The sequence below is a fragment of the Strongyloides ratti genome, scaffold srae_chrx_scaffold0000002 (genome assembly GCF_001040885.1).
Source record: "Strongyloides ratti genome assembly S_ratti_ED321, scaffold srae_chrx_scaffold0000002".
Lineage (NCBI taxonomy): Eukaryota > Metazoa > Nematoda > Chromadorea > Rhabditida > Strongyloididae > Strongyloides > Strongyloides ratti.
The window spans coordinates 1,507,603-1,534,383 of NW_020171510.1; the positions used below are offsets into that span (position 1 = coordinate 1,507,603).

General features: G+C 19.5%; 6 protein-coding genes across 6 annotated transcripts; 2 read left to right on the forward strand and 4 right to left on the reverse strand.

Annotated features, from left to right (window-relative positions):
• Positions 1-370: 370 nt before the first annotated feature.
• SRAE_X000131500 (Peptidase M14, carboxypeptidase A domain and Carboxypeptidase-like, regulatory domain and Carboxypeptidase, regulatory domain-containing protein) lies at positions 371-1,988 on the reverse strand (the record flags this gene model as incomplete). The annotated part of the gene is made up of 2 exons (XM_024647563.1): positions 371-1,623; positions 1,733-1,988. 2 exons carry the CDS (start codon positions 1,986-1,988, stop codon positions 371-373), a joined length of 1,509 nt encoding a protein of 502 aa, XP_024498779.1.
• A 2,073-nt stretch (positions 1,989-4,061) lies between these two features.
• On the forward strand, positions 4,062-6,389 carry SRAE_X000131600 (Protein unc-93 homolog A; the record flags this gene model as incomplete). The annotated part of the gene is made up of 3 exons (XM_024647574.1): positions 4,062-5,104; positions 5,227-6,274; positions 6,321-6,389. 3 exons carry the CDS (start codon positions 4,062-4,064, stop codon positions 6,387-6,389), a joined length of 2,160 nt encoding a protein of 719 aa, XP_024498780.1.
• Positions 6,390-7,022: 633 nt separating this feature from the next.
• SRAE_X000131700 (ADP-ribosylation factor-like protein 8) lies at positions 7,023-7,754 on the reverse strand (the record flags this gene model as incomplete). The annotated part of the gene is made up of 4 exons (XM_024647586.1): positions 7,023-7,075; positions 7,139-7,445; positions 7,490-7,570; positions 7,632-7,754. The coding sequence occupies 4 exons, from the start codon at positions 7,752-7,754 to the stop codon at positions 7,023-7,025; spliced, it is 564 nt and encodes a 187-aa protein (XP_024498781.1).
• A 1,418-nt stretch (positions 7,755-9,172) lies between these two features.
• SRAE_X000131800 (Hypothetical protein) lies at positions 9,173-12,139 on the forward strand (the record flags this gene model as incomplete). Its single annotated transcript, XM_024647597.1, has 2 exons — positions 9,173-11,891; positions 12,045-12,139. The coding sequence occupies 2 exons, from the start codon at positions 9,173-9,175 to the stop codon at positions 12,137-12,139; spliced, it is 2,814 nt and encodes a 937-aa protein (XP_024498782.1).
• Positions 12,140-14,591: 2,452 nt separating this feature from the next.
• On the reverse strand, positions 14,592-24,167 carry SRAE_X000131900 (Zinc finger, CCHC-type domain and Zinc knuckle CX2CX3GHX4C domain and Zinc-binding domain-containing protein; the record flags this gene model as incomplete). The annotated part of the gene is made up of 4 exons (XM_024647608.1): positions 14,592-14,702; positions 14,759-14,926; positions 14,991-15,715; positions 24,149-24,167. 4 exons carry the CDS (start codon positions 24,165-24,167, stop codon positions 14,592-14,594), a joined length of 1,023 nt encoding a protein of 340 aa, XP_024498783.1.
• A 1,852-nt stretch (positions 24,168-26,019) lies between these two features.
• On the reverse strand, positions 26,020-26,781 carry SRAE_X000132000 (Hypothetical protein; the record flags this gene model as incomplete). The annotated part of the gene is made up of 2 exons (XM_024647619.1): positions 26,020-26,461; positions 26,558-26,781. 2 exons carry the CDS (start codon positions 26,779-26,781, stop codon positions 26,020-26,022), a joined length of 666 nt encoding a protein of 221 aa, XP_024498784.1.

The window sequence follows — 26,781 nt, forward strand, 5'->3', positions numbered from 1 at the left end:
TTTTTATAAGCATCATCAAAATTGATCACACACCTTCTTCAATATGTAAACACCAATATTTCTCAATATTTTCTTGATAATTAAAAACATATTTAAACAGTTTCATAAAAAAAAATGTTAAATTTGTGTCATTTAAAAGCAAACATACTACCATATCCAATTAAATTGCACCATGTAGCATTTTTAAAATATTCAAAGAGTGGATATGTTTGGGAACAAAACACACACATGCTTACACGTACATCAATGTTACGTCATATATCTCAATCTTTTTTTTTTTCATTTTCAGGAGACAAAAAGCTGTTAAAACAAATATTATTAAGCAATATCATCGATTAAAATGTTTTTTTTCGTCTTTTTTTTTAAAATATTAATAGTTGGAATTGTTATCCATAAGATTATTTTCTATCATTTCTCTTGCTAAACTTGGGTTAGAATCACTTTCAATAGGAATCTCATCATTTTGAAGTAGTTCAACTGGTACCATATCTCCCATATATTGAGATAAAAAATTTTCTTCAGACAATGGTACCATTTCAAAATCAACAACCATTGCAGAATCTTTAACATCATTTGTTACATTAACTTGAATATTTTTTGTTTCATATCCTTCAGCAATACAAATAATTTCATATGTTCCTGGTGTTAATAAACGATAATAATCTCCTGTATTCCATGATGTTACTGGATGTTTAATTAAACCATTATTATCGGATGAAATAGTACTAAGATTTCTAACTAAAATTGTTGCTTCAGGTATTGGTAGTTGAGTTTCTTTATCCATAACAATTCCTTTAATTCCTGTATGAACAGCCCACAAAAACTCAATTAAAGCTTTTTTGTTATCATCCCAATATTTTGGAAGATCTTTAGAATCAGGAAATTTGTCACAACTCATTTCAATTGTTATTTCCATATCATTTGTTGCAAGATAGTTAAAATCTTGCATTCCACCACTAACAGAATACCATTTTGCTCCATTTGTAATACCACCTTGTTCAGAAAATTTATTTTCAGTTGTTCCATCACATGATGGTCTTCCAGGTTGAGCCATTGTTTTATGGTTTGATGCATAAACACGAGCCAAATATTTAAATGTTTCATCATCAGGTGTCTTACTTGTATGTGAAATACCATCTACAGTACTTTCATCAAATGGATAATTTGCAACAAGGTCACCTTCATGAAAATTGGCTGATAAAACAAAAGGAATGCCTAATGTCCAATCTCCAACTGCTTTTACTTCTGGTTCAACATCATTACTACCAGAAAATAATTCTAAAAGATGATCAAATTTTGGATAAGCAACTTCTGATTCTATTTTTTTCATATTAAAGAAAATTTTATCTAAATCAGGGAAATTTCTATTTAAATCTTTTCCATTTGCATTTCCTCTTCCTGTTAACCAAGCGCGTTCTTTAGGTGATGTATGTAAAGCCATTTCAAATCCATCTGGATTCATTGATGGTAATATATGAAGATTAGCTGATTCAACAAATTTTCTAATGTCATCTTTATTATTAATAATGGCATCACAAAGATAATCAGCAAGACGAATTAACAATTCACGACCAATAACTTCATTACCATGCATATTTCCAATTAATTTCACCTCAGGCTTATCTAAAAATAAAAATGACGTCATTTAAATGTTTTTATATATGTAGACATATAATAAAATATCAACATTTTAAATATATAAAAGAATATAAGTAGGAATAAAAAAACTTACAAGCAACATGTTTTCCTGGTGTTGTTGAAAATTCAATAACACTTAAATCACGTCCTTGGACAGATTTACCAATAACATAGACAACTGTATGATTGGGACATTTGTCATGAATTTCAATAAGTTTTTCCTCTAATTCTTTTGTTGAATGGTATTTTGTCCATTGTTTTTCTTTTGGATTCGGATTACAATCTCCTACTCCAATAAGAAGAAAAAAGATAATGGTAGCTAAAAGATACATTGGATATCTTTGTAGCATATCTTTTTGCTATTTTTTTTTTATTAGAAAAAGTTTATGCAACTACAACAACCAAAAATTTCTTACTTTATAAATAAGAGATATATGGAATGTTGTTCGTTGTTGTTGTAAAATTTTTAATACTGAAATAAAATATATAAAGAAGAAATTAGTTATACTGTTTTAAAAATAGATAAAAAATTGATAAAGGGGTGGTTTAAAGAATATACTTTTAGAGATATTTATTTTAACTATCCAATATAATCTATGTCTATATATATATATATATATATATTTGAAATAAGATATACATACTTTTTTTTTTACAATCTTTGTCTCATGTTTTTTTTCTTTTATATATATATATATTTTAAGAGAAAAAGAGAAAAAGAGAAAATATATATATTCTATAACTTTATAAAATAATATTGCCATTCTTGGAAGACGTAGGAGGTAAAAAGGGCATAAAATATAGTGATGAAAAAAGAGACAACAACAACTATGTTATAAAGAGAAACATATAAAATATGTATGTAAAAATTTATTTTTCTTTAAAAGATTAGGAATTTTTACAAAAATTATTCTTTGATAACATTTATTTTCTAATTTATATATTTAATTATAATAAAAATTTTAAAAAAGATATTTTTATATATCCATTTATACATATATATAATAATAATTGAAAGCAAAATATAGCAACAAAAAAAAAAATGGAGATTTATTTGTTAGAATATAAAATGTTATAGAAACATACATCTTTTATATCTTTAAATAAATAATGACATTTTAACATTCTAAAATGACATCATTACACTTTTTAATTTTAATAAAATATATAAGCTGCAAACTATCAAAAATGACGTATAAATATTGTTAACAAAATTTGGAAAGAAAAACAATCAAAAATTAAATTATTTTTTATATTTTGGTTAGATAAAAATATACTTATAAATAAGTAAATCAGACATTATATTTTTAAAGATATTTATTAACATATAGTTTTTTTTTATTGTGAAAATTAAATATTCTCAAGCTGATGATTTATCAAAAAAGAAGAGGAAAAATTTATTACTACAGTATTGATAATTTTTTGATTAGATAAAAATAATAAAACTATAATTTTTAAAAGTGTTTATTATTTAAAATAATTTTTATTTCTCTACATATATATGTTGACACTTTAATATTTCATTAATGGTCTTATCAAAATATTTTCAATATAAGATTTTGGGCATGAAAATTACTATATTATAATTTTAGTTTTATCATTGCAATATGAATACTTTTTCTTTTCAAAAGATTTTAAATAGTCTCATTATTAAAATTTCATTTTATTTATAAGATGCTTTAATGATAATGAGAATTTTTTTTTAATGAAAAATTCTTTTTTGAAAATGATTAAATATAATTAATGAATACTGTAAGAATATTTATATAATAAAAAAAAAATTTTTTTTTTACTGTTTTTAATCATTTAATAAATAAAAAGAATAAATAATTTTAAACAAAAATTTTATTAATTATTTAATTTAATTTTTAAATAATATTTTTAAAACAAAAAAAAAGTTTATTTTTTTTATAAAACAAATAAATAAATATTATAAATAATAAAAAATGTACTATTTTGATGTTTATTTTAATAAAATACAACAGTTTAAATTTCTTTTTATTTTTAAATGATAAGTAAATCAACTCTGTTTTTAATAAATAATATAAATTGACTAAACAATATATATATATATATTCCTCCAAGTAACTTACGAGAATAAACATATTAAAAAGTAATAGACTTTTATTCTGTTCAGGTTATTTATTATAATATATTAACATAAAGCAATACAATGGCAGATCAACTCTTTTCCCTCTAGTAATTTTACTGTGTATAAGACACCCCCTTTCCTCTTTTTCATTGAGAATAGTATAACACTAATTTTACTTTTAAAAATTTTCAATCATTAAAGTTAGTTGATTTGTTTTAATTAATTGATTCCATTTATGAAAACAATATTTTCCTATTAATATTTCTTTTTTTAATCTAAATATTTAAATTATTTATCTTTTTTTGTCTATATTTTTAATCTTAAATATATTATGAATATAAGTAACGTTTGGGATTTAGTTGGTGAAGATAAAAAACCAGGTGGATCATTAACACCATCATCAACAAGATGTGCTTCAGTTGTTCCAGAAGGTACTCCATCTAATAATGATCAAGTTGTTGAAATAAATGGTAATCAAATAGATGAAAATGAATTAAACAATTTAATTGTTGAAGCTAATACTATTAAACCAAAAGAATGGAAAAAATTAAAAATTTTAAGAAAATATTCAACTGATTTATTAAATAAATTTGGTGTTATTAAAAAAAAATTTAATCCAAGTGCTTTTTTGATACGATCTCGTGATTTAGATTTTGAAGAATTATCTTTATATTGTATTCGACCATCACCTAGTGTATATATGAATTACGATGATAGTAGAGGTACATCAATCCCTAAAGTTGTTAGTTCAACATTACTTAAAGATGTTCTAAAAATAGAAGAATCATCACCAATTGTTACTGAACGTTTTGGTAAAAGACAATTTTCTTTAGCTGATGATGAAAATTTTTATGCATTTTTATCATATACTGATCATCATATTTTTGAACGTCGAAAAGAATATGATCCATTTTGTCCATTACATGGATCTAAAAGAAATTTAAGAAGACATAAAAATACCGTAGATATGAGAACATTTGTTGATAGTGTTGATTCAACAGATAATGAAGCTTTAAATCCTATTTTACATAGTCAAGCATTTTTAGCTAAAATAATAAGAAAAAAAAAACGAGAAAATTTACCAAGAGAATTAAGAATTCTTGTTGATAAAGCTAGAGCAAAAATAAAAATAAATTTATGGATTATATCTGTTGCTTTGTTATTTCTTTATATTGCTGTTCATGGTTTACAAAATCTTCAATCATCAATTAATGGTAATCTTGGTACTGATTCATTAGCAATACATTATTTATGTATGGCATTATCATCATTATATTTTCCACCTGTTATTATTCATCAAATAGGTTGTAAGCAAACATTAATTTTAGGTATTCTTCTTTATATTTGTTATATGGGCGCAAATTTTTATCCTAGGTAAGTTGTAATAAATATATTTTAAATTTATAATATATATATATATATATTATAATTTCTTTTTTTTTTTTAAAATAAAATAAAACAAAAATATTAAAAATATTTTATTATATATATTTAAGTTATTATTCATTGATACCTGCATCAATTTTAGCAGGTTTTGGTGGTGGATGTTTACGTGCTGCACAATGTTCATATATAATTGAATGTGGAATAAAATATGCAAAAATTAATGTTGAAGCGGGAATGACAGTAATTGTTAGATTTTTTGGTTTTTTCTTTATGATTGTTCATCTTGGACAAGTTATTGGTAATATAATGTCATCATTAATAATAACAGCTGCTGTACCATATACTGTACCTCTTCATATGATTGATAGAACTTGTGGTAATGGATTTATTGATAATGTTACATATTTAAGTGAACGTGCCAATGAAAATTTACAATCACCACCAAGAAAAGCAATATCATCTGTTTTTGGTGTTTATATTTGTTGTTCAATTATTTCAGTTATGATAATTGCTTTATTTTTAAATGCTCTTAAAAAAGATGCTATAATAAAAAAGACACCTATTAGTTTTAAACCAGAAGTACTTAAATCAGCTATTCTTAATTTAAAATGTATAAAAGTTATCCTTCTAATTCCTTTAACAATATTTAATGGATTTGAGCAAGCTTTTATTGTTGGTTTATATACAAAAGCATATGTTGGTTGTGGTTTAGGAATTAGTCAAATAGGTTTTGTTATGACGTCATTTGGTGTTGCTGATGCAATATGTAGTTTGGTGTTTGGTCCTTTAATAAAACTTTTTGGTCGAATGCCACTATTTGTTTTTGGTGCTGTTATTAATATGCTTATGATATTAACATTATTAGTATGGCCAATAAATCCTGGTGATATACAAATATTTTATGTTATTGCTGGAGTTTGGGGTATGGCTGATGGTGTTTGGAATACACAAATAAATGGTTTTTGGATAGCATTAGTTGGAAATGAAGGATTAGATCATGCTTTTGCACAATATCGTTTTTGGGAAAGTAGTGGTTTAGCAATAGCTTTATATTTAATGAAATATACAAATATTCAAATTTTTTTAATCATATCGTTTTTAATACTCGTTTTTGGAATGATTTGTTATTTTATTATTGAACTTTTTGAACCAACAAAAGTATGTTTATTTATAAATTATATTATAAAAAAAAAATTATTTTTAGGGATATGTACAACAACTTCTTAGTGTATTTAAAACAAAAGAAAAAACACCAATTGATGAAAAAGTATAGTATCTTTTCAACTATAATATTATATGATTATATAATCATATAAATTTTTTGGTCACAAAATTATACTTATCTTTATATGTATAAAAAATATCATAAAAGAAGTAAGGAATAATTTTTTTTTTTAAATATCCTAACTTTTTTTTGACATATCTTTAATATTTATTATAGCTTTACAATTATTGATCAGATTTTTTTTTTACAAAATATTGTTTTTAAAAAAAAACGCATACATATATAACTAATAAGTTTAAAATTGAATTATTATTTCATTTTAAGATAGTAATAAAATATTGAATCTTTTTTTTTTGATTCTTTATAATCATGTAAATTTTTTGATTTAAAAAAATATACATAAATATTGTACATTTTGCAAAAGATAGATTATTTAATATCATTCAAAATTAGATGTTATCTTTCATGTTGATAAGATTCAAATCCACGACAGAAAAAAATACATATATTTAATTTTGAAATATATATAACTACTATGAGAAAAAAGAGAGAGTTTAATTTTTCTTTAATTGTTTGTAATAAATTGTTTAATTTGACTTATTTTTTTGTTGAAACATCTTGTTAATAGGCGTATATGATAAATTATATATATGTGTAGGTGCCTTCTCTATTTATATCATCTTATTTGTTTGGTGATTTATTGGAGTGTTGAATAAGCCACTGAAGTGTAATGTCTGTAAAAAGAATAATAAAAAAATATTTATTAAATAAATTGGCTAAATATTTGATATGATTACCTATATTTGTTTTATCCTTGCAAGAAATTGAGTAACAACAAATTTCTCTATTTTGAATTGTTGATAAATTCATTTTATCAATAAGTTGTTGTTCATCTAAAGCACCGGGAAGATCACGCTTATTTCCCAATACAAGAACGGGAATACCATCTAATTGTGGGCGTTCCAATAACTGCATTAATTCATTTTTTGCAGCTTCCATTTTTTCTTCGTCAGCAGCATCAACAAGGAAAACGATAGCATTAACACCCCTACAATAACGTTCCCACATTGATCGAAATCTTGGTTGTCCACCGATATCCCACAACTATAATAAAAATTAAATAAAAAAAATAATATTAAATTATATACCTTTATTGTGACATTTCCTTTAGTAATTTTGCGCATATTGAAACCAACAGTTGGTATCATATCTTCAGAAAATTGATCTCTCTAAAAAATTTTAAAAAAATATATTAAAATTATTTTATATAAAAAGAAATAAAAAACTTACAGCAATAACATTGACAAATGTTGTTTTTCCTGAATATTGTAATCCAACTAATGTCAATTCCATTTCCTCTTTCCAAAATAAAGAACGGATCCAATCCAAAATTCTATTTACCATTGCCAACATGATTAAAAATTTTTAGAATACTTTAAAAAAAAATTTAGCAAAGTGAAGGTAAAAGTGCAGGTAAACCTTAAAATAAAGAGAATAATTATAAAAAAAAATAAATGTTAGATAGAGCTAAAATTGGTATGTATATGTTAAAAGAGAAACAACATCCTAGTTATCGATAACAAAATATAGTTTCGCTTTAAGAGTTTCTTTGGACAAAAGCTTCACTATTTATAATATTTTAAATTTCTTAGCATAAGATTAATGTTATATAAAAAAAAAATTAATTTTTTTTAGTTACTTTAAAAAAAGATATGTAAGTAAAATATTTTTGTCATTATAACAAAGAGATTAACTATTTTCACGTAAATATAATAACTATTTGATTAATATATGAAAAATATGACCTTTATATAATATTATTAGTTGTTAAATGTTATTTATTATCTAATAATATATATATAAATATGATAATAATAGAAAGTAAGAAAGGATTTTAAATTCAATAACTTTTTTTTTTAAATATCTATTTCATTTCTTTTATTTTATACTCTTCTAATTGTAAACAGTTACATTTTTCACATGACCATCATGCGTATTGTGAAATATAACGATTTAATAATAAATCATCACAAATTCATTGAAAACAAAATATACAGTTATTTCTAATGCTTTTTCATATTAATTTTCTTTTTTGATAATAATATATATACATATATAAAGATAAATTTAAAATTAGGCTTACTAAACAAAATATTTATAAAAATAAAATAAGCAAAATAAGAATAAAAGTATGCTTTTATTCAATATAATTAAAAATGTTTAATAAAATAAAAAGTAATATGTTAATATAAATAAATAAATAAAAAAAAAATTTGTGTAAAAGAATTTGTTTTAATTAATAAAACATCTTTAAGCTATATGTTTTCAATTAAATTATATAAAATGTTTTATAAGAATGAATATTGACCTAGTTATAATAACTCAATTTGTTAAAATATAGCCTGATTTTATAAATGACATATTTTAATATCAAATATTGTATATGTATGACAAATCATACTTAAATAAATACTCCTTAAGTGTTTTTTTTTTAACTTAACAATAAATTAAAGAGGCTAACATTAAAATATATTTTAAAGATATACTATTAAAAAATAAAAATTTTATTTTAAACTTTTTTTGTATATATTTTGTCATATATCATTGTCATATTGTAAAATGATCACAAAAATTTTATAATATTCAAAATAAATTAAAATTGTTATCACCATAGCAACAAAAAATTTAGTAATAAAAATTTAATCTATATGTAAAGATAGACCAAATATTTTAAAGATCTATTCTTCTTTTTTTTTTATTAAAAAATATATATTAAAATTTTATTTACTATATAATTTAAACGTTATAATTTTTGTTATCTATTTTTAATAATGTTAAAGGAATGGTATTCATTTGATTATTTATTTATGAACTATGCATCTATACCAAAAGACAAAAGACTTGGATATGGAAGAATATTAGCAGCTTACTACATTAATTTAGAATTGGCTTTGCCATTAGAAAATTTACCATCATTATTATCTTGGAATGATAAAATATTGGAGGGAACAAAAAATGGGATATTAAAAATAATAGATAGAAAAATGTTTGTTAATGTTTTATCATTAGGGTATGAACCAGGAATCGTCGTAATTATACTATTAAAAGAAGGCAGTCATTTAGAAGCAATGTATTTTTTATCACATTTTATGGATATAAGAAGTGATTTAATAGTTAGATTATTATTAGATAGTTATAATATTAGTAAAAAAACGTTACCAGGAAATTTTTTTTCAACACGTTTATATAATTTAGTAGATATATGTATAGAAAATTATAAAATTATTCAAAATAATTATAATAATAATGATATAGAAATTAAAATAAAGCATGATGCAATTAAATTTTCAAAAGCAATATTAGAAATTGAAAAAGTATTTAATAATGGTATTCTTTTATCAACACTTAAATGTTGTTGTAAAAGTTTTGAAAAGTTTATAAAATCATACAATTCAACAAATAGTTTATGGAATTTTTGTGAAACATTACAATCAGAAGATGTGGAACAATTAAATTCAAAATTGTACTTTATTTTTAATATAATTATAAATCTTTCTTTTGAATGTCACAAATTGCATGAATTTTTAGATATTTTAGAAGTTTATTTTAAAATAAATTCTTCTATAATTGAGGAACCATTAGTAGAAGACATTAAGGAAGAAAATAATTTAAAAATTGACTATGATGTGTTGGAAAAAGCATTCTTTTCCAATAAAATAATATCAATGTTTTTGGATATATTTCTATTACTCGTAAAAATAGAGTATACTCAAAATTTTAAAAAAGAGTATGAAAATGGTAATGAAAATGAGAGTAAAGCGTTATTGAAAGAGATATATAAGTTGTTTGGAGAAAAAGATAGTAATATTAACTGCCTTAAATTTGCTATCCAAAATAGTAAAAAATTTGGTGAAAAAGCATTTATTGTACTAAAAGCATGTAAAAAGATTGGTAAAGAAAAAGTTTTAAATAATGTTAATAATTATGGATATAAATGTTATGAAGAAAATTTATCAATAAATGAAGAAACAAAAATTATATTTAGTAATGAAAATATATTGAATAATGTTAATGAAAAAATAAAAAATAAACATAATTTAGAAAATGATAATTGTAGTGTCAAATTATTACAATTTTCTAAAAGTTTAGGTATTTACAAATTTTATGAAAATATTGTAAATGATGATAAAATTGGCAATCGTATGTTTTTTATATCAAAAATATGGACAGGTTTTCCACTTATTTCTAGTGGATTAATACCTTTGAAAATTAATTTAGAACCTAAATTATTTATAAATTTATCATTACCAGAAAATGTTTTAAATAAAACAGATATTATAAATGCATTAAATATTTCAACAGATTTTAACCATCATGATATATTAATTAATAAAATTATGAAAACATTAAATTTGGTTAAAAAGACAGTTGAAGAAGTTGAAAGTAGAAGTGAAATGAAGAAGAATATACAAATGGTACGTTATAATAACAATCACATAGATAAAAAAATAGTATCGAAAATTAATAATTATGTCATAGAAGATGTTGAGATGATGATAAAAAAGGCCAAGAGTATGGCTAAAAAGAGTGTAGAAAAAGAAAGGATTGCTAGAAGGAATATTAAGAAAGAAGCAGATTTAAAAAAGTCATTTAAAAGTGAAATTTTAGAGATAAGAGTTTCAAAAGATGATATCTTTCCAGAAAATAGTGATGAAATAACAAAGAATAAAGATAAAGAAGAAGTAATTTTAAAAGAAAATCCAAATTTTGTCAAAAATGATATATCAAATTCTCAAAAAAATAAAATTAATAATGATGAAATTATAAAAGAAAAAACATTGAATGATAATATAAATTCAATATACTTAAATAAAGAAATATGCACATTATCATCAAGTAATAGTTCAAATGTATCAATTAATGAAAATAAATTATCTACTTGTAGAATAAAAAGACGTGTAAAAAAAATACAAAAAAACAATTCAAACAAAAAAAGCAATATTTTACATATATCATCAAACAAAATTCATCAACAAAAGAGCCAAGAAAAATCTTCTTCTATTATATCATCATTATCATCATCATTTTCTTCATCATCATCATCATCATTAATAGAAAGAAAAAATGAGGATGAATTAATATATCCAGATAATCAATCTTTAAATATAGGACCAAAAGATGTAATTAATGAAAAATTTAATAAACCGATTACTGTAACACGTCTTGACTTAAGAAGTTTAATTTCACCTGTACCAGATAAAATTATTACAGAAAAAGAGATTTTGAATAAAAATACAAAAGATTCATATTGTCAAACTATGAATATTTCATCATTAGTTTCATTAGAAAATGATAAAACACATGATTGTCTTAATACATATAAAGAAATTACTTCAATGTCTACTAGAAGTGTAAATGATAAAAAAAATTTGCCTTCATCAATTATTACAACAAATATTCCAGACTGGTTATGTATGCTACCTCTAGATTCATCTAGGAATATTTATAGTTCAAGAGTATTAACAATTAAAGATCGTAACTTATTGAAAGGTAAGAAAAAATTATATATAAATTTTTTTTTATGTTTATAATAAAAGTATAAATTTATATAGTAAATAATACTATCAAAATATCTTAACTTTATATAAAAAAAAAATTATTTATATATAAGTAGTCTGTAATTTAATTAATTTAACTTTTCAGAGATTAAAAGTAAAAGTTTAAAACATGGTTTAAAAAAAAGAAAAGATTTTGATTCTGGTTTCAATGATGATATTCATGACAATTTTTTAAATTAATTTTAAAAATGAAAATAAACAAATATGGTTTATTTTTAAACAATTATTATAAAATATGTAATATTATTTTAATTTTTATGTTTTTAATTTGTTTAGTAATTATTTTATTTTATGTAATTAAAACATTATATCCCTCAAATTTTAATCTTTTTGATATTATTTCTTTCTATATATATTTCTTTCAAAATTTTTTAAATAAAGGATAAGTTGTTGATAAAAGCGGTTAACGTCAAGGTAGCATCTAGTTAATTGTTAGTAAATTACGGAAAAAAAAGTAACATAAGTAACTTTTATGTTGATTTATAGTGATACAAAAAAATATGTACATATCAACTTTGATTAAAATTATATTTACGTTATTTCCTACTTCGGTTTCCATGATAAAGATATTTATGAAGTATCAAATATCCATCATTTTGAACTTTTTTTTTAAAGTATAATAGGCAAAAATTTTGAAACAAAAATATGAACTAATATATTTTTATGTTACTTAAAACCCAAAGACTAGTTAGGTACTATATTACTAACAAAATTTATACGAAATTAAGAACAAATATTACATTTTTACGAGAAAAATTTTTATCAATATTACAAATACAACTATCAAAGATTAAATAGTTTTTAAAATATACATTATTTGCAGTTGTCTATTAAAAATAAAAAAAAATAAACTTAAAATAAATTTCCCTATTTAATATTTGTTTAACTGTAGAAATAAAATATCCTTTTACAAAAATCATCTTTCTTTTTTTTATTGTTGTTTTTTTTATCTATTTTATTTCTTACATATGAATGTTTATTTTAAATTAAAATATTATTTATATTATGTTTACCTTATACCTTTTTATATTTTAATATTATTTATAAATGTTTAAAAAAAATAGTTAAAAAAAAATTTCAAAGACAATAATAAAAACGTTTTAAGAAAAATGAAAAATGTGTATTTTTTTTAAGCATTTTATTAATATTATCTTCTATAAATATTAAATCACCATGATATTTTATTTGTTTACAATTTATAAACATAAAATCTCACTTTAATTTTATGTCAATATTTAAAAAAAAATATATATTTAAAAAGATTTTTATATTAATAAAACAAATGAATTTAAATATTTGATTAGTTAAATGATTTTATTTTATGCAAAAAAAAAATGAAAATATACAATTCATTTTTACTTTAAAAAAAGACGGATAATACAGATAGATACAAAATTATTTGTAAATAACATTTCCGAAGCAGTTTTGTTTTAATAAAAAAATACTAATTGATATACAGGTATTGATGTAAACGTTTTAAAACTAAATTGATACCAGATGATTTACATAGTGTATGTTATTGGGATTAATTTTTCAGATGCGATATATAATCAATATTAACTAGAAAAATGAATGAAAATTTTTTTTAGACTATTTATCTGGTAAAAATGATTGAAAAAAAAATCTCAGAAAGAAAATAGAAATTTTTATTTATATTTCTTTTTGAGTTTAGTATTTATCAATATTATCGTTATATTGAATACATTTACAAAAAGTAGTATAAAAAAATACTATATTGCGCTATTTATATATATTGATAGCATCTAAAAAATTTGAACATATATATTACCTTAAAATGGTTTAATAATCAAATTAAAAAAAGCATATTAAGGAGGCATTTATATATTTTATCAAATAGATACTATTACTTATAAAAAAAAAATCAAATACAATGTATATATATTTCAAGACCTATAGACAAACAAGGATGAATACAATATTATATTAAAAGGGATATAATAATAATATAACTAAAATTTTCACTATCTTCTTTTAGATTCTTTCCATCTTTCAATATAATATATAATTTTTTTAAGCCTTAAAAAAATTTTTTTTTTAATTTATTATTTCTTCTTTTTTTTTTAAGGTACACGTAAACATCCAAAAAATTAACGAAATATATATATATATATTACATATTTATATATATATAGTTATATTGGAGAATAAAAAAAAAAATAGTAGATTTACGAAATATACATATAGTAAGGAGAAATGAAATTAGATGTTTTTAAAAGGATAAAATTCCTTCCAACTGCGGCAATAGTAAATAGAATAATAATATTTTTTTAGAGACAGTAATATATAGTATAAAATAAAAACAACAAAAAAAAATATATTGTAAATATAGCAAAAAAAAAACTAATATAAATTTTCAATTTCAAAAATTGAAAATATTGTATTAATAAATTTTTTTGTTATAATGCGTTATATATTTTTTTTAATTACTCTCTAATTTTAATGTTCGAAAATCTAATGAAGCAGAAAATATATATATTATACTTTGATTTGGAGGACAAAAAAAAGATGGAGTTAATCAAATTCCTCTATACAATATTATTGTAAAGATGGAAATCATGATAAATATGATTGTTCTTTTCATTTTTTTCTATCATATTTTCCTTTTTATTTTTTAATGTGATACATGAGTTGGTCTTCCACTTCCAATTGGAGCTATTTTTCCTTGTGGTACAAATTTAGATGGTTTTACTAATCCTAATGAAACAGCTTTTTCTACTGGCAACTAAGAAAAAAAATATAAATTAGAATTTAATTAATAAGTATTTTTTTTCTAATTACCTGTTTATGTGGAAAAACAGATATATGACATTTAATGCATGACTGAGCTTCATTAGCAACAGAATTTTGTGAAGTCCATTTTCTTTTACATTGTTGGCATTGAAATTCTCCATAACATTTTTTGCGACCTTGATATGGAGTTAATTCTTCAAATGGGCTACTGAAGCGCTAAAATAAAATAACAATAATTAAATATTTTTTTTAACAATAATTATTATTTAATAAAACTTACAGATGGACAGTCAGAAATGTAATGACCGGTCTTAAAACATATGTGACATTGATATTTAGATGGTGGAGCTTTTTTTGGTGATGATAAAAGTCGTGAAAATTCAGCTATCTCTTCTGGATCAAAACCATCATCAGTAGCAGCAACTTTTGATTCCTCTTTCTTTGAATTATTATTTTTTTTTGGGAGACAAATCTCTTCCATAACACCATCAGGATATGGTTTTATGGTTTTTGAGATAATTGATGGTGGTAATATTGGTTCATTAGGTATAACATTGAATGCTTTGTTAAACAAAAAATTATTTGGATTTACCTCAGCTTGAGGTAAAAATTTCATAAAATTATCATTATCTTCAAATTTATTTCCTCCTTCATTTAATATATTTTTAAATGGTGCAATTGCTGGAACTTGTTGAATTCCTAAACCAAAATAAAGACCATCAGGATTATTTATAGGTGTTGAAGTAGGACCAGGTGATCCATAACCAGATGACGAACCACAATCATATATATCAATAGCATTACCTCCAACTAATTCAGGAAATTGATCCTCAAATATTTTAGTTTGAGGAAACATTAAGTTTTCAAAAGCGTCAGATTGACCTCCAAATGATGAATTATTATCATGATTAACAGGAAAACCAAAAGGATCTGTATTCAAGTTTAATGAGTCAAATTCGAACATATTGTAATAGCTTTTATTATCATAAAATAGATTATAATCAACTAAAAATTAAAATAAATTAAAAAAAATTTTTTTTATAAAATTAAATGAATATAAAATATAATAAAATATAAAATTTAAATGTTAAAAAATTTACACAAAAAAAAAATGAAATAAAAAAAAATCATTATTATTAAGGTATATTATATATATATTTTATTTTATATAAAAAAAATAATAATAATGATAATAATAAAATTTGATATTATTTTCTTAACCCTTGCCATATAGTAATTTTAATGGATAATGAATAAAAAAATTTTTTCAAGGTTACTATATATAGTATTTATAAATGAACATGGTATAAAGGTTATCGGAAACTCAACAGGTTGTCTATATATACTTTTATATATATTTATACTGAGTAAAATATAAATATAATTATTGCAAAAATATATTTTATTGATGTAGTTAAAAAATTGAAGCTGTTATTCAATTGTTTCAAAAGAGTGTATCAATATTTGATAGTGATTGATAAAATAATTTTAATAAAGATATATATATATATATAAATTTTAAAAGTATATTCTTGAAATACTTATTTATACAATTATTTTTTTTTTATTTTAACCTATTACAATTCTCTTTTTGTAAATAGTAAAAATAAAAGAAATAGAAAAACTAATTAGTGGGACTTTTTTTAACTCTAATGAGAACATAATTTTTAATATAATATAAAAATAATAAATTATATTTTATCTCTTTCACTAATATATATATATATATATATTTTAGACAAAAAGTAAAATGGAAAAAAAAAAGAAATTAAAAGAAATTATTTTAATTTAAGGAAATAAAATATTGGTAGTGGTACATAAAAAGTAACCTAATGATATTTTTTAAAGAAATAAAATTTTACACTTCTTAAAGCTGTATTTAAATTGACAAACAACGGAAATAGAGTTAATAATTATAAAAAAAAAGTACAAAAGATAAAATGAGTTGATTATAAATATATATTTATTAAGTTAAGTAAACTTTAAAAACAAGTTATTAAAAGATTTTGTCCATGAATCTTAAGGTTAAATAATGTCGTCAGGAGGTCTCAACTGTTAAAAAAATTTTTGTTAGAAGGTAATTTTATATCTTTTCTAGTCCTCATTCCTACCGAATGTGATAAAAATGTTAGAATGTATATAAATATAAATATATATTTTATTTTAATATGTTTATCTATGAAACAAAAACTTTGCATTTAAAAATGATAAATGTAAATAAGTTGTCAAGTTACAGCGTAAGACACAATCATTATCATATTTATCAGTTGTATGAGTACAAAATTAAACTTAAAAATTTAAATTCAAAGAAAAAAAAAATTATATACACATATATAAATATATATCGATGTATGTTAACGCCTATATTGATAAATATTAATAATTCTCTTCTACTATTAATCTTTTTTTTTTTTGTTAAATCTTTTATTTCTTACTTTTCAATATCATTATCTTTTTTATTCATTTATTTTATGTAATTACCTAAATCAAATATGTACTCTTTAATAAAATCTTTTTTTAATACATTTTTTTAAAAATGAAATAATTAAAAGTAACTCAGGGAGGAATAACACGTTTTTAATAAACATTAATTTATATAATGTTGATCTTTATTGATATATAAAATCTTTCTTCATCAACCAATATTTAGTTATAATTTAAAAGAGGATAATAAATAAATTTTCTTACTTAATTATTTATCAAATATAAACATTTTTTTTTTGTGGTTCCTCAATTATTTTGTATTAAAATATCTCTGATAACTTAAAGTAATGGTAAAAGGAGACTTTTGTATACACATACTTTGTGATCTCGTAACTATATTTTACAAGCTCTTTACTTCCTATATTTATCAAACAAAAAAAAAATTTTTTTCCATTTTCATATATCAATTTTCTTTTTCTCTTTATTTATTTCCCTGTAAATATTTATAAAGTAAAAATAACAAAATTTTTTTAATTATAATATTAATAATATAACTTTTATTTTTAAAATTAAGATAAGAAAAAAATTAGTATAAAATAATATTTTTCTCTTATTATATAAAACTATATGATTAAGAAAATGTTAATAGTTAATAGTAAAAATTTGTAAAACAATGTTACACTATCAGAAAATTAACATAAACACATATGTAATGAGTTTTATCTTTAATAATTTATATTGTATAAAAACACATAATTTAAAGAAAAAATAAAACAATATGTTATATTGACAATTATATCTATTTTGATTACAATAAAAGATGATCATTTATATTATAAAATATATATATATATATACGTATATATAGATTGATAAATATTAAAAATATAAAAAGTTATACATTTAATGAAAATTGATAATATATATATATATATATATATATATATATAAAATAGCAAAGTTTCATTTCTAAAAGATGTATTATAAAGAAAAAAATATATATATGAAAAATTATAATGAATTAATTTGTTTTTAATAATATTTAGAGTAGTATATAAATAAAATAAAGTGAAAAGGAAATGAAAAATATATTTATTTTTAAAAAAGTATATTAAATAAATGTCAAAATAATTATGATATATATTGGTATATATTAATTTTGTAAAAATAAAGATTAAGAAAGTGATAAGGTTCTTAAGTAATGGCAAAATATTTCACAATATAAATATACTTATTATTTCTCCCTCCAATTAACCACCTGATTGTTCTTGGAAGAAGTTCTAAGTTATATGATAGTGAAGAAAAAAGAAGGGTTATATTATAAAATTACTCTATAGCCATCATTATATCTATATAACACAGCTTTCGGCGTTTTATATAAATATATACAAATGATATGATAGGACAAGTCTTTATGTGAATAATATGATTAGAATTAAATTGACTTTTCTAATAATATAAAATAAAAATATAATTTTGTCATTTGCCATTATAATTTTAAAAAAATAAATATATATTTTATACTAGGTATTTTTAGATATTTTTTTTTAATAAAATCATTATACTTGAAAATGTCATGATTAAAGTTTAGTTAGTAAGAGTAAATACAAATATATATATATATTTATGTGTGGAAAATCAAAAAATGTTTGTATAAGACATATATATGCATATTTACATCATAAATATATAAGCTTTTTTTGTTTAAAAATAATATAAAAAAAAGCTTTTGTATTTTTGATAATATATAAATGAGAATTTTATTAAGATTATAACCTTTATTATTATACAAATACTATATATAATAAATATATCATTTATGTATATGATACACATAACACTACAAAACGTTTTTTCTTATTCTTTTTTATAAAAATAATTATATTTATAATTCTTAAAAAGTCTTATGACAGATTGTAAAAGTACATACATAATTATTTGAAAATATAAAGTTTTTTAAATAAGTTGTTTTCACTAAAATAATTATCGTTAAAAAACATTTAAATATAATAAATAATAAAAAAAAAGGTAATTATAATTAATTATATATATATATTTTTGTTGAAAGATAAAATTTATAAAAAAAATAAATCATTAAATATGGTAAATATTATCAAATATTAATAATTCAATGAATTGTTTTAAGCAAATGCATTATTTAGAATTATTAATAAAATTTTAAAAAAGTTTTAAAATGTATTCAAAAAATCTTCTTTTACTGATAAAAATAAATAATTTATCACAACCTATTAAAGATATTAAAAAATTTTATAAATAAATATACAAATTGTATATACTACTTTTTTTTCTTAATTGTGATTTTTTTTTTGTCTCAATTGAATAATAATATAATTGAAGAAATAAATTATTTATGTTAACAAAATAAATTATTACTAACAAAAAAAAATACATCTTTGTTTTTTAATTTATAATTTTTAAATTTTCTATAATTATCTAATAAAAGTGAGAAAAAGTGTAAATGTTATAGAAATATATATATATTTGAAGAGGATGAAGAAAATATGTATTATTTTTATACTTTAACTAATAATAATATCAATATGAAATGTGATTGTTTGAAAAATTTAAATAAAAATATACTTTCTTTCATTTTTACTAGTGATGTTCATATTATTAAAAATGAAAAACAAATAATATTAAATAATTTTTAACGTTTGTAATATGTATGTGAATGTATATATAATGTATGTATGTATCCATTTAAAAGAATGTTCTTGAAGAAGAATTTGAAAATTAAGAAAAATTATGAGTACATATGTATATATATGCATTTTGGAGAGTAGGAAGAGATGGAGAATTAAAAGAAGAACAGGAATATGCTTAAAATGAGAAAATGTTAAATGAAAAATTGAAAAAGATAGAAATATGAGGAAACATTGTTATTGAATATTATTTATTAAGATTTCAAAAAAAAAAAAAAGAAAATTAGAAGAAAGAAAATTATTTTAAAAATATAATTAAGTTTATTTATATAATAATTAGACTACATTAAACATAAATAATATTTATGTTTTTAAAAAGTGAATGTGTTCCTTTCTATTAAATCCAAAATAGATAATTTAACATATAAAATAGGTTTTATTAAAGTAAATGTTTAAATGTATAATGCTTGTATAATTAATAATATATTAGGAAAGCAATTTTATCGCGTCAATAGTACAAAAGAACTGTGCTTGCATTTATCTATTTGAACAATAAAAGTTATTACTAATAATGTGACAATTTATTTTCTACATCCTCAAAATATTTATTAATGTATATAATATTATCATCTTGATAAGGAAATATTAATTAGAAAAAAAAAAACATTAATATCTTAACTTTTTTTTTTATTTTTTAAAGATGGCAGTCATAAGACTTTTCTATTGTTACAAAATCAAGAGAAAAAAGATAACAACTGATGAAGAAAATGTTATAGAAGAAAGATGTCAAAGAATTATAGTAAGGAAAAGAAACTGAATTTATTATTATTTTTTTCATAAATTTAGGAAGTAAAAACCAAAATACAATTGAAATTGGGGGGAAAACAAATATTAAATAATAAAAATTTAAAACAAAATTTTTACAATAAATATCTATCTCTTTTATTTCATCTGGTTCAAATTTTGTTTTATAACAAAATAAGAAATATATATTATATATAAAAAAATTAGTAAACTTCTTTTCCAAATAAAAACTTCAATTATAGAAGTACATTAAAAATAAGAAAGTTGTAATTCAAATTGATGGATTAGAATAAAAGTGGACTAAAGCCAATTAAAATAAAAGATATATAACAGTTAAAATTTGTTTAACTGAAACGTGAGAATATGAAAGGCTATTTTATTTTAAAAATGTATACATATATATAACTATATATTAAAAATCAAAAAAATAAAAGAAAAAAATTTTGGAATTGCATATATTATTAACTTTTTAAAGAAATAATAATAATTTTACGAAAGTATAAGTTAAACTAGAAAGAAATAATTTCTGTTTTTTCCATATAAATAATAAATAAAATGTCAATTTCAAAAGATTAGGTATAAACTAAAGAAAAAAGATGAAAAAAAAGATATTAAAATAGTGAATAATAATTTGAGGTTTTTTTTGTTATCAAATTTATATTATAAAAGAAATTACTATTTCTATTATCTAAGTTTTTTTTTAATACCTTTAAAAATAAAAATAATTTAATGAATTTATATTTGATTGTGATGAATAATAAAAAAAACATTTTATATGAAAAAATATTTATATAAAAGTTAAATAATGATAAAATAAGAGAAAAGGGTCATCATCATTTTATAAAGGGTAAAACGACAAAAAATTTTTAATATTTTAATGTTTAAAGAAGTGATAAAATAAAATATTCTTTACTGTTAGTGTAATTTTAAATGGAAAAAAAAGAGACTTTGCTTAAAAATATTTCAATCATCTAGATATATATATAATAGCTTTAGATTGCTTTCCTTTAAATTTGTTTTAAAAATATCGAACAAAAATATTGTATATATATATATATTATGTTTTCTAAATTTTTATTGCCATAATTGATTAAAATTTTATTTTATATATAATATATAAGAATATGGAAAGAAAGAATGACAGAACATTCTTATTAACTTATTAATGATTTTATAATAAGGGATATATTAACAAAATATCTGATCAATATGAATGAACAATTTTTTTATAGTAATCATAAAGATATAAATTCTTATCAATTTATTTTTATGACAAATTATATTTAATATTCTTTTAAAACATAAAAAGTAATAATTCATCTTAATACTAATGACATGGAGTTATCTTTAATGTGTCTACTTGTAATAAAAATTATATTTACATGTAAAAAAAATAATTTTTTGCATTCTTAAGTATTACATTAAAAAAAAAAAAGATAAATAAATAAATAAAATGTCAAAATATTTATAATTAAAAAATTGATTTTTTATAATACAAAAATAATTTAATATTTTTTAAGTAAATAATAAAAAAAAATAAACCTTTTAAAAATACATTTGCTTTTTTTTAAGTTAAATTTATAATCAGATAAATATATGTATAATTTATGCATAAATATGACAGCTTTTTAGATATGATCTATAAAAAGAAATATAAATATATATGAAAGCATACTACTCATCTTCTGTTTTATTATTCTTTGTTATCTGTCAAATGTAGGTAATTATGAATTGTTATATAATGGTCAGGAAAAAAGACAATTGAATAAGATATATAAAATGTAAACCATTTAATTTAATTGTATATTAAAAACTAAAATAGCTTATATATTAAAAAAAATTATTATTCTAAATAATAATGTTCTTTTAATAAGTAATATATATAAAAAAAAAACTTTAATAAAGTCATAGAGAATAAATCAAAAGAAAAAAAAAATATAGTAAATTTAGTTTTCCATTTTTATTGAAAAATTACTTATTTCACAAAATGTTACTTTAGTATATATAAGCTAAAAATTGTCTGATATAAAAATATATGTATATAAAATGAACATTATTTAAATAAATAGAACAAAAGATAGAGATGGCATTATTTAAATATTAAATTCAAAACATTCTTATCTTTTTAAATATAAATGTTAGAAATTGAGTTAGTTAATTATTTATGATTATAAACTATATATAAATAGAATTCACAAAATTAGATAAAATAATATTTTAAGAAATAAAAAGAAAATAAGTTATACTATATAATTTTGATGTATAGTAAAATAAAATTTAAAATAATGATAAAAATTAACAAGAGAATGGTAATTTACAATGATAAAGTATTATCAATAATTGAATCATTAAATGATATCATAATAGTTTTATAGGGTTGTTTAAAAAATAAAATACATATAAAACGTGTAAAATTGAATTTTTCTTAAAAGTTGTTAAACTTTCTTAATTTCATGTAATTTATATATATTTTTTTTCTTATCAAAAATATTTATTACAATGAAATTTATATTTAATTAATTGAACAATAAATTTATAATTAAAAAAGAAAAAAAAAAAATATTTATAAAATAACTTTTGATAAATTAAAATTAACAATTTTACTTAAACTTTTACAAGTATAAGTTTTTATAATAACTTATAATTAATCAAAAATATATATATATATATTTTTTTATAAAAAAAAATATTCTTTATTTATTTTTTGATAAGAAAGAATATTTTCTTACCAAATAATAAATGTTAAAAAGCTAATAAAATAAATTTTTTAATTCCAAATGTCCAACAAAAATTTAACCTCAGGGATTAAGAAAAATAAATTAAAAAAAAAGCGTGCAAATATGATAGCTAAATTGTAATTAAAAAAATTATAAATTCTATATATATATGTATATATATATATATATATATCAATATTAAAAAAAGAAAACATATATATTATTTTAACAAACTTTTAAGAAATAAATATTAAAAAAAAATTTTTTTTTGTTTAAATGAGGAAGAAGATAGATATAAATAAAATAAATGATATTATAGTTAACTTTTATGAGCTTAAAGATGCATTCATCTATGGAATGACAAGAAGATATATCAAAGCTATGTTAGAATTTAAACAAATATGATTTTATATAATATAAGAAAAAACATGATGAAAATAGGATGAAATGGCAAACGTTGAAAATAAAAATAGTGCTTTAAATGTATTGACAATAGTTAATTTTATATTGTTAATACCAATATTCTTAAAACGCTTCAAAATAGAAAAATTTTAGGCGACTTTTATTATATTAAAATTAAATGGGTTACTGAAAGTATTACAAATTCTATACATATATTTTTTTTTTATTGTTTGTTATATAAAGCAATAATAACTATAAAATAAGAAAAAGATATATATTAATGAATTTATAATAAAATATTTTAGCTACTCTTATAATTATAGCAATTTTTAACTTTTTACAAGCTTCTATTTTAATATATTTAACATTAAAAAAAAAGAAAGCAATTAGTGATAATAAAAACAAATAGGCATATAATATAAATTTACATGTACATTTATTCCCCATTGATATAATTATTTTAAAGTTCTCTTCAATAAAAATTATTTTAATCTTCTTGAATTTGTGTATAAAACAACAACAAATATATTCATATATTTTTTTTTTTTTCATTTTTAAAATGATTATCATATTAATCAAGAGAATTTGAAAAGCCCTAACAATATAAATATTATACACAACAACTAAATGTTTAAAAATACGATGATAATATTAATAATAATTGAGTGGAAAAAAGTATGGTGGTTAAGTAAAATAAAATTAATATTAACATACCACTTGACACGAAACTTTTTAATAATATTTACTCATTTTAAATATTTGTGTAATCGTTTTATATACTTTTTAAATGTATTCAAGCATATAAGAAATGTATAATGTATTACAAAAATTATATTTTAATGGGCAAAAAAAATGCATATATATTATATTTGAGACATTTTATATCATTAGATAAAAGATAGGATAAAAAAAAAAATATTTTTTTAAATTATGTTTTCAATAATTAAATATTATATAAAAATAATTTATTTATATATAAAATAAAAATTTATTTATATTATAATATTTTTTTTTAATTTATTACATATATATCAAATAAAATTTTATAAAACAAATTACATTTTGTAGGTATATAAATTAATGATTATGTAACGCTTATTTTAAAAAAAAATCTAAAAATATAAAGGTTAAACAAAATGTAATAATTACAAAGATTATTATATTTATTTATAATAATTAATATCATTGGATGTTCTAAGTAAACAAAAAAAAATGTAATTATTAGAATAAAAAAAAATTAAATACATAAGTAAGATTAAAAAGCTTTTTTATATATATATATCTATTTTCATATAAAGAAAAAACTTTTAATCAGTCTAAAGATCTTTTTAACAAGCTTTATTAATCACAATTAATAGTTTAATGATGTTTGAAAAACACATATACACACGTCCATATGGTGATGAAGGTTGAAGTTGAACAGTATGATAAACTAAAAATATCATTTATATATTATGTATGTTTGATAAACTTGTTTATAGCAACCCATTTTGTCACTTTCAAAATTTTAATATTTTGACGCGGAAAAAGTGATTGGAGGTAAAAAAAAAATTAATGTAACATATTAAATAAAATTAATGTTATAAAATGCTACTATAAGTATATAAAAATGGCAATATAGAAAAAGTGGTTTAAATATCATGATTGAAATAGTTTTATCAACAGAAATTTCTAACGTACTTAGATACATCTATTTTAAGTATATATACAATTTTATAATAACCTTACTTATATATTATGTCTTTGATAAAAGATCATGACCTTGTGGTTAATTTTCGTTACTTTTTCTAGTCTGCAAATATATACATGTCTATTTTAGCTTAAAAATTGAAACAAATATTTTTATTATAATTAAATTTTTTTACTAATAATATATACATATATATTTATAAATATATAATTTTTTTTTTAATTTTTTAATAATATCTTATATTTAAAAAAGATAAAATTTTTGTAAATATAATTATTAGAAAAAAAAAAAAATAATTTTACTAAAAAAATTGCTTTTAAAAATTTTAAATACACAATATCGTTTTATGAAAAGATAACTATTATATTTATATTGTCAATGACACATGTGGTGAAGTACTAGTAGAACGATGAATAGGCAACCTGGAATATTTATTGTTTATAATTTTGTATATATAATTGATTTAATAATATTAACAAATATGAATTACAATAAAACAATCAAGTATTATAAAAAATCAAAAATTTGTAATATTAGTAGTAAAATTTCAAATATTTTTTTTAAAAAAAAAATATAAAAACAATTTAGTTATATTTGCTAATTTTTATCTTATAAATCTTCTTCATTACATTTAACTAAAGGTGCTCCTTTTTTTAATACTCTTAGAATATCTAATGGATCCTTATCTGAGTCAGTATCAGTTACATTATCATTATCTTTTGATGAAGTAAATTTTATCCCATTTTCACATAAATTTTGTTTTCTAAATTTTCTATTTTTTCCTACATTTCTCATAGATGGTATACAATCATTTACTATTTTTTTATCATTATCGTCATCAGAAGTGCTTTCGTAACATTCATCATTCACATCTTTAATAGAAATTTTAGAAATCTTATTTAACCGTTTTTTTGAGACAATTCTATTCATTTTAAAATGAAAGTCATCCTTTTCTGTTCCACCTAATTCATTCTCAGAACTAGATGAGCAATATTTATGCTCATTTAATGAATGAATTTGATTTTCAAAATCTGACAATGGATTACTATGACTATAATATAACATTTAAATTATAATAATATGGAAATAAAAAAAAATTATAATATTAATTATAATAAAAATTAAAAATTTTTTTACTTTTTCTTACATTTTAGAAGTATTTTTTTCATCTAAACGTGATTTTGAAACAATCTTTTTTACCTTGAACTCGTTATTAAAACATTTCGTTTTTTTTTTGTACGATGAAAGGTTATCACTATTAGGTGAGTCTAATGAAATGTCACTGGCTCCACTAATAACTCCACTACTTGGTAATGACGATTCAGTAATATTTAACTGAATATTAGTATTTAATTCTCCAAATTCTGTCAT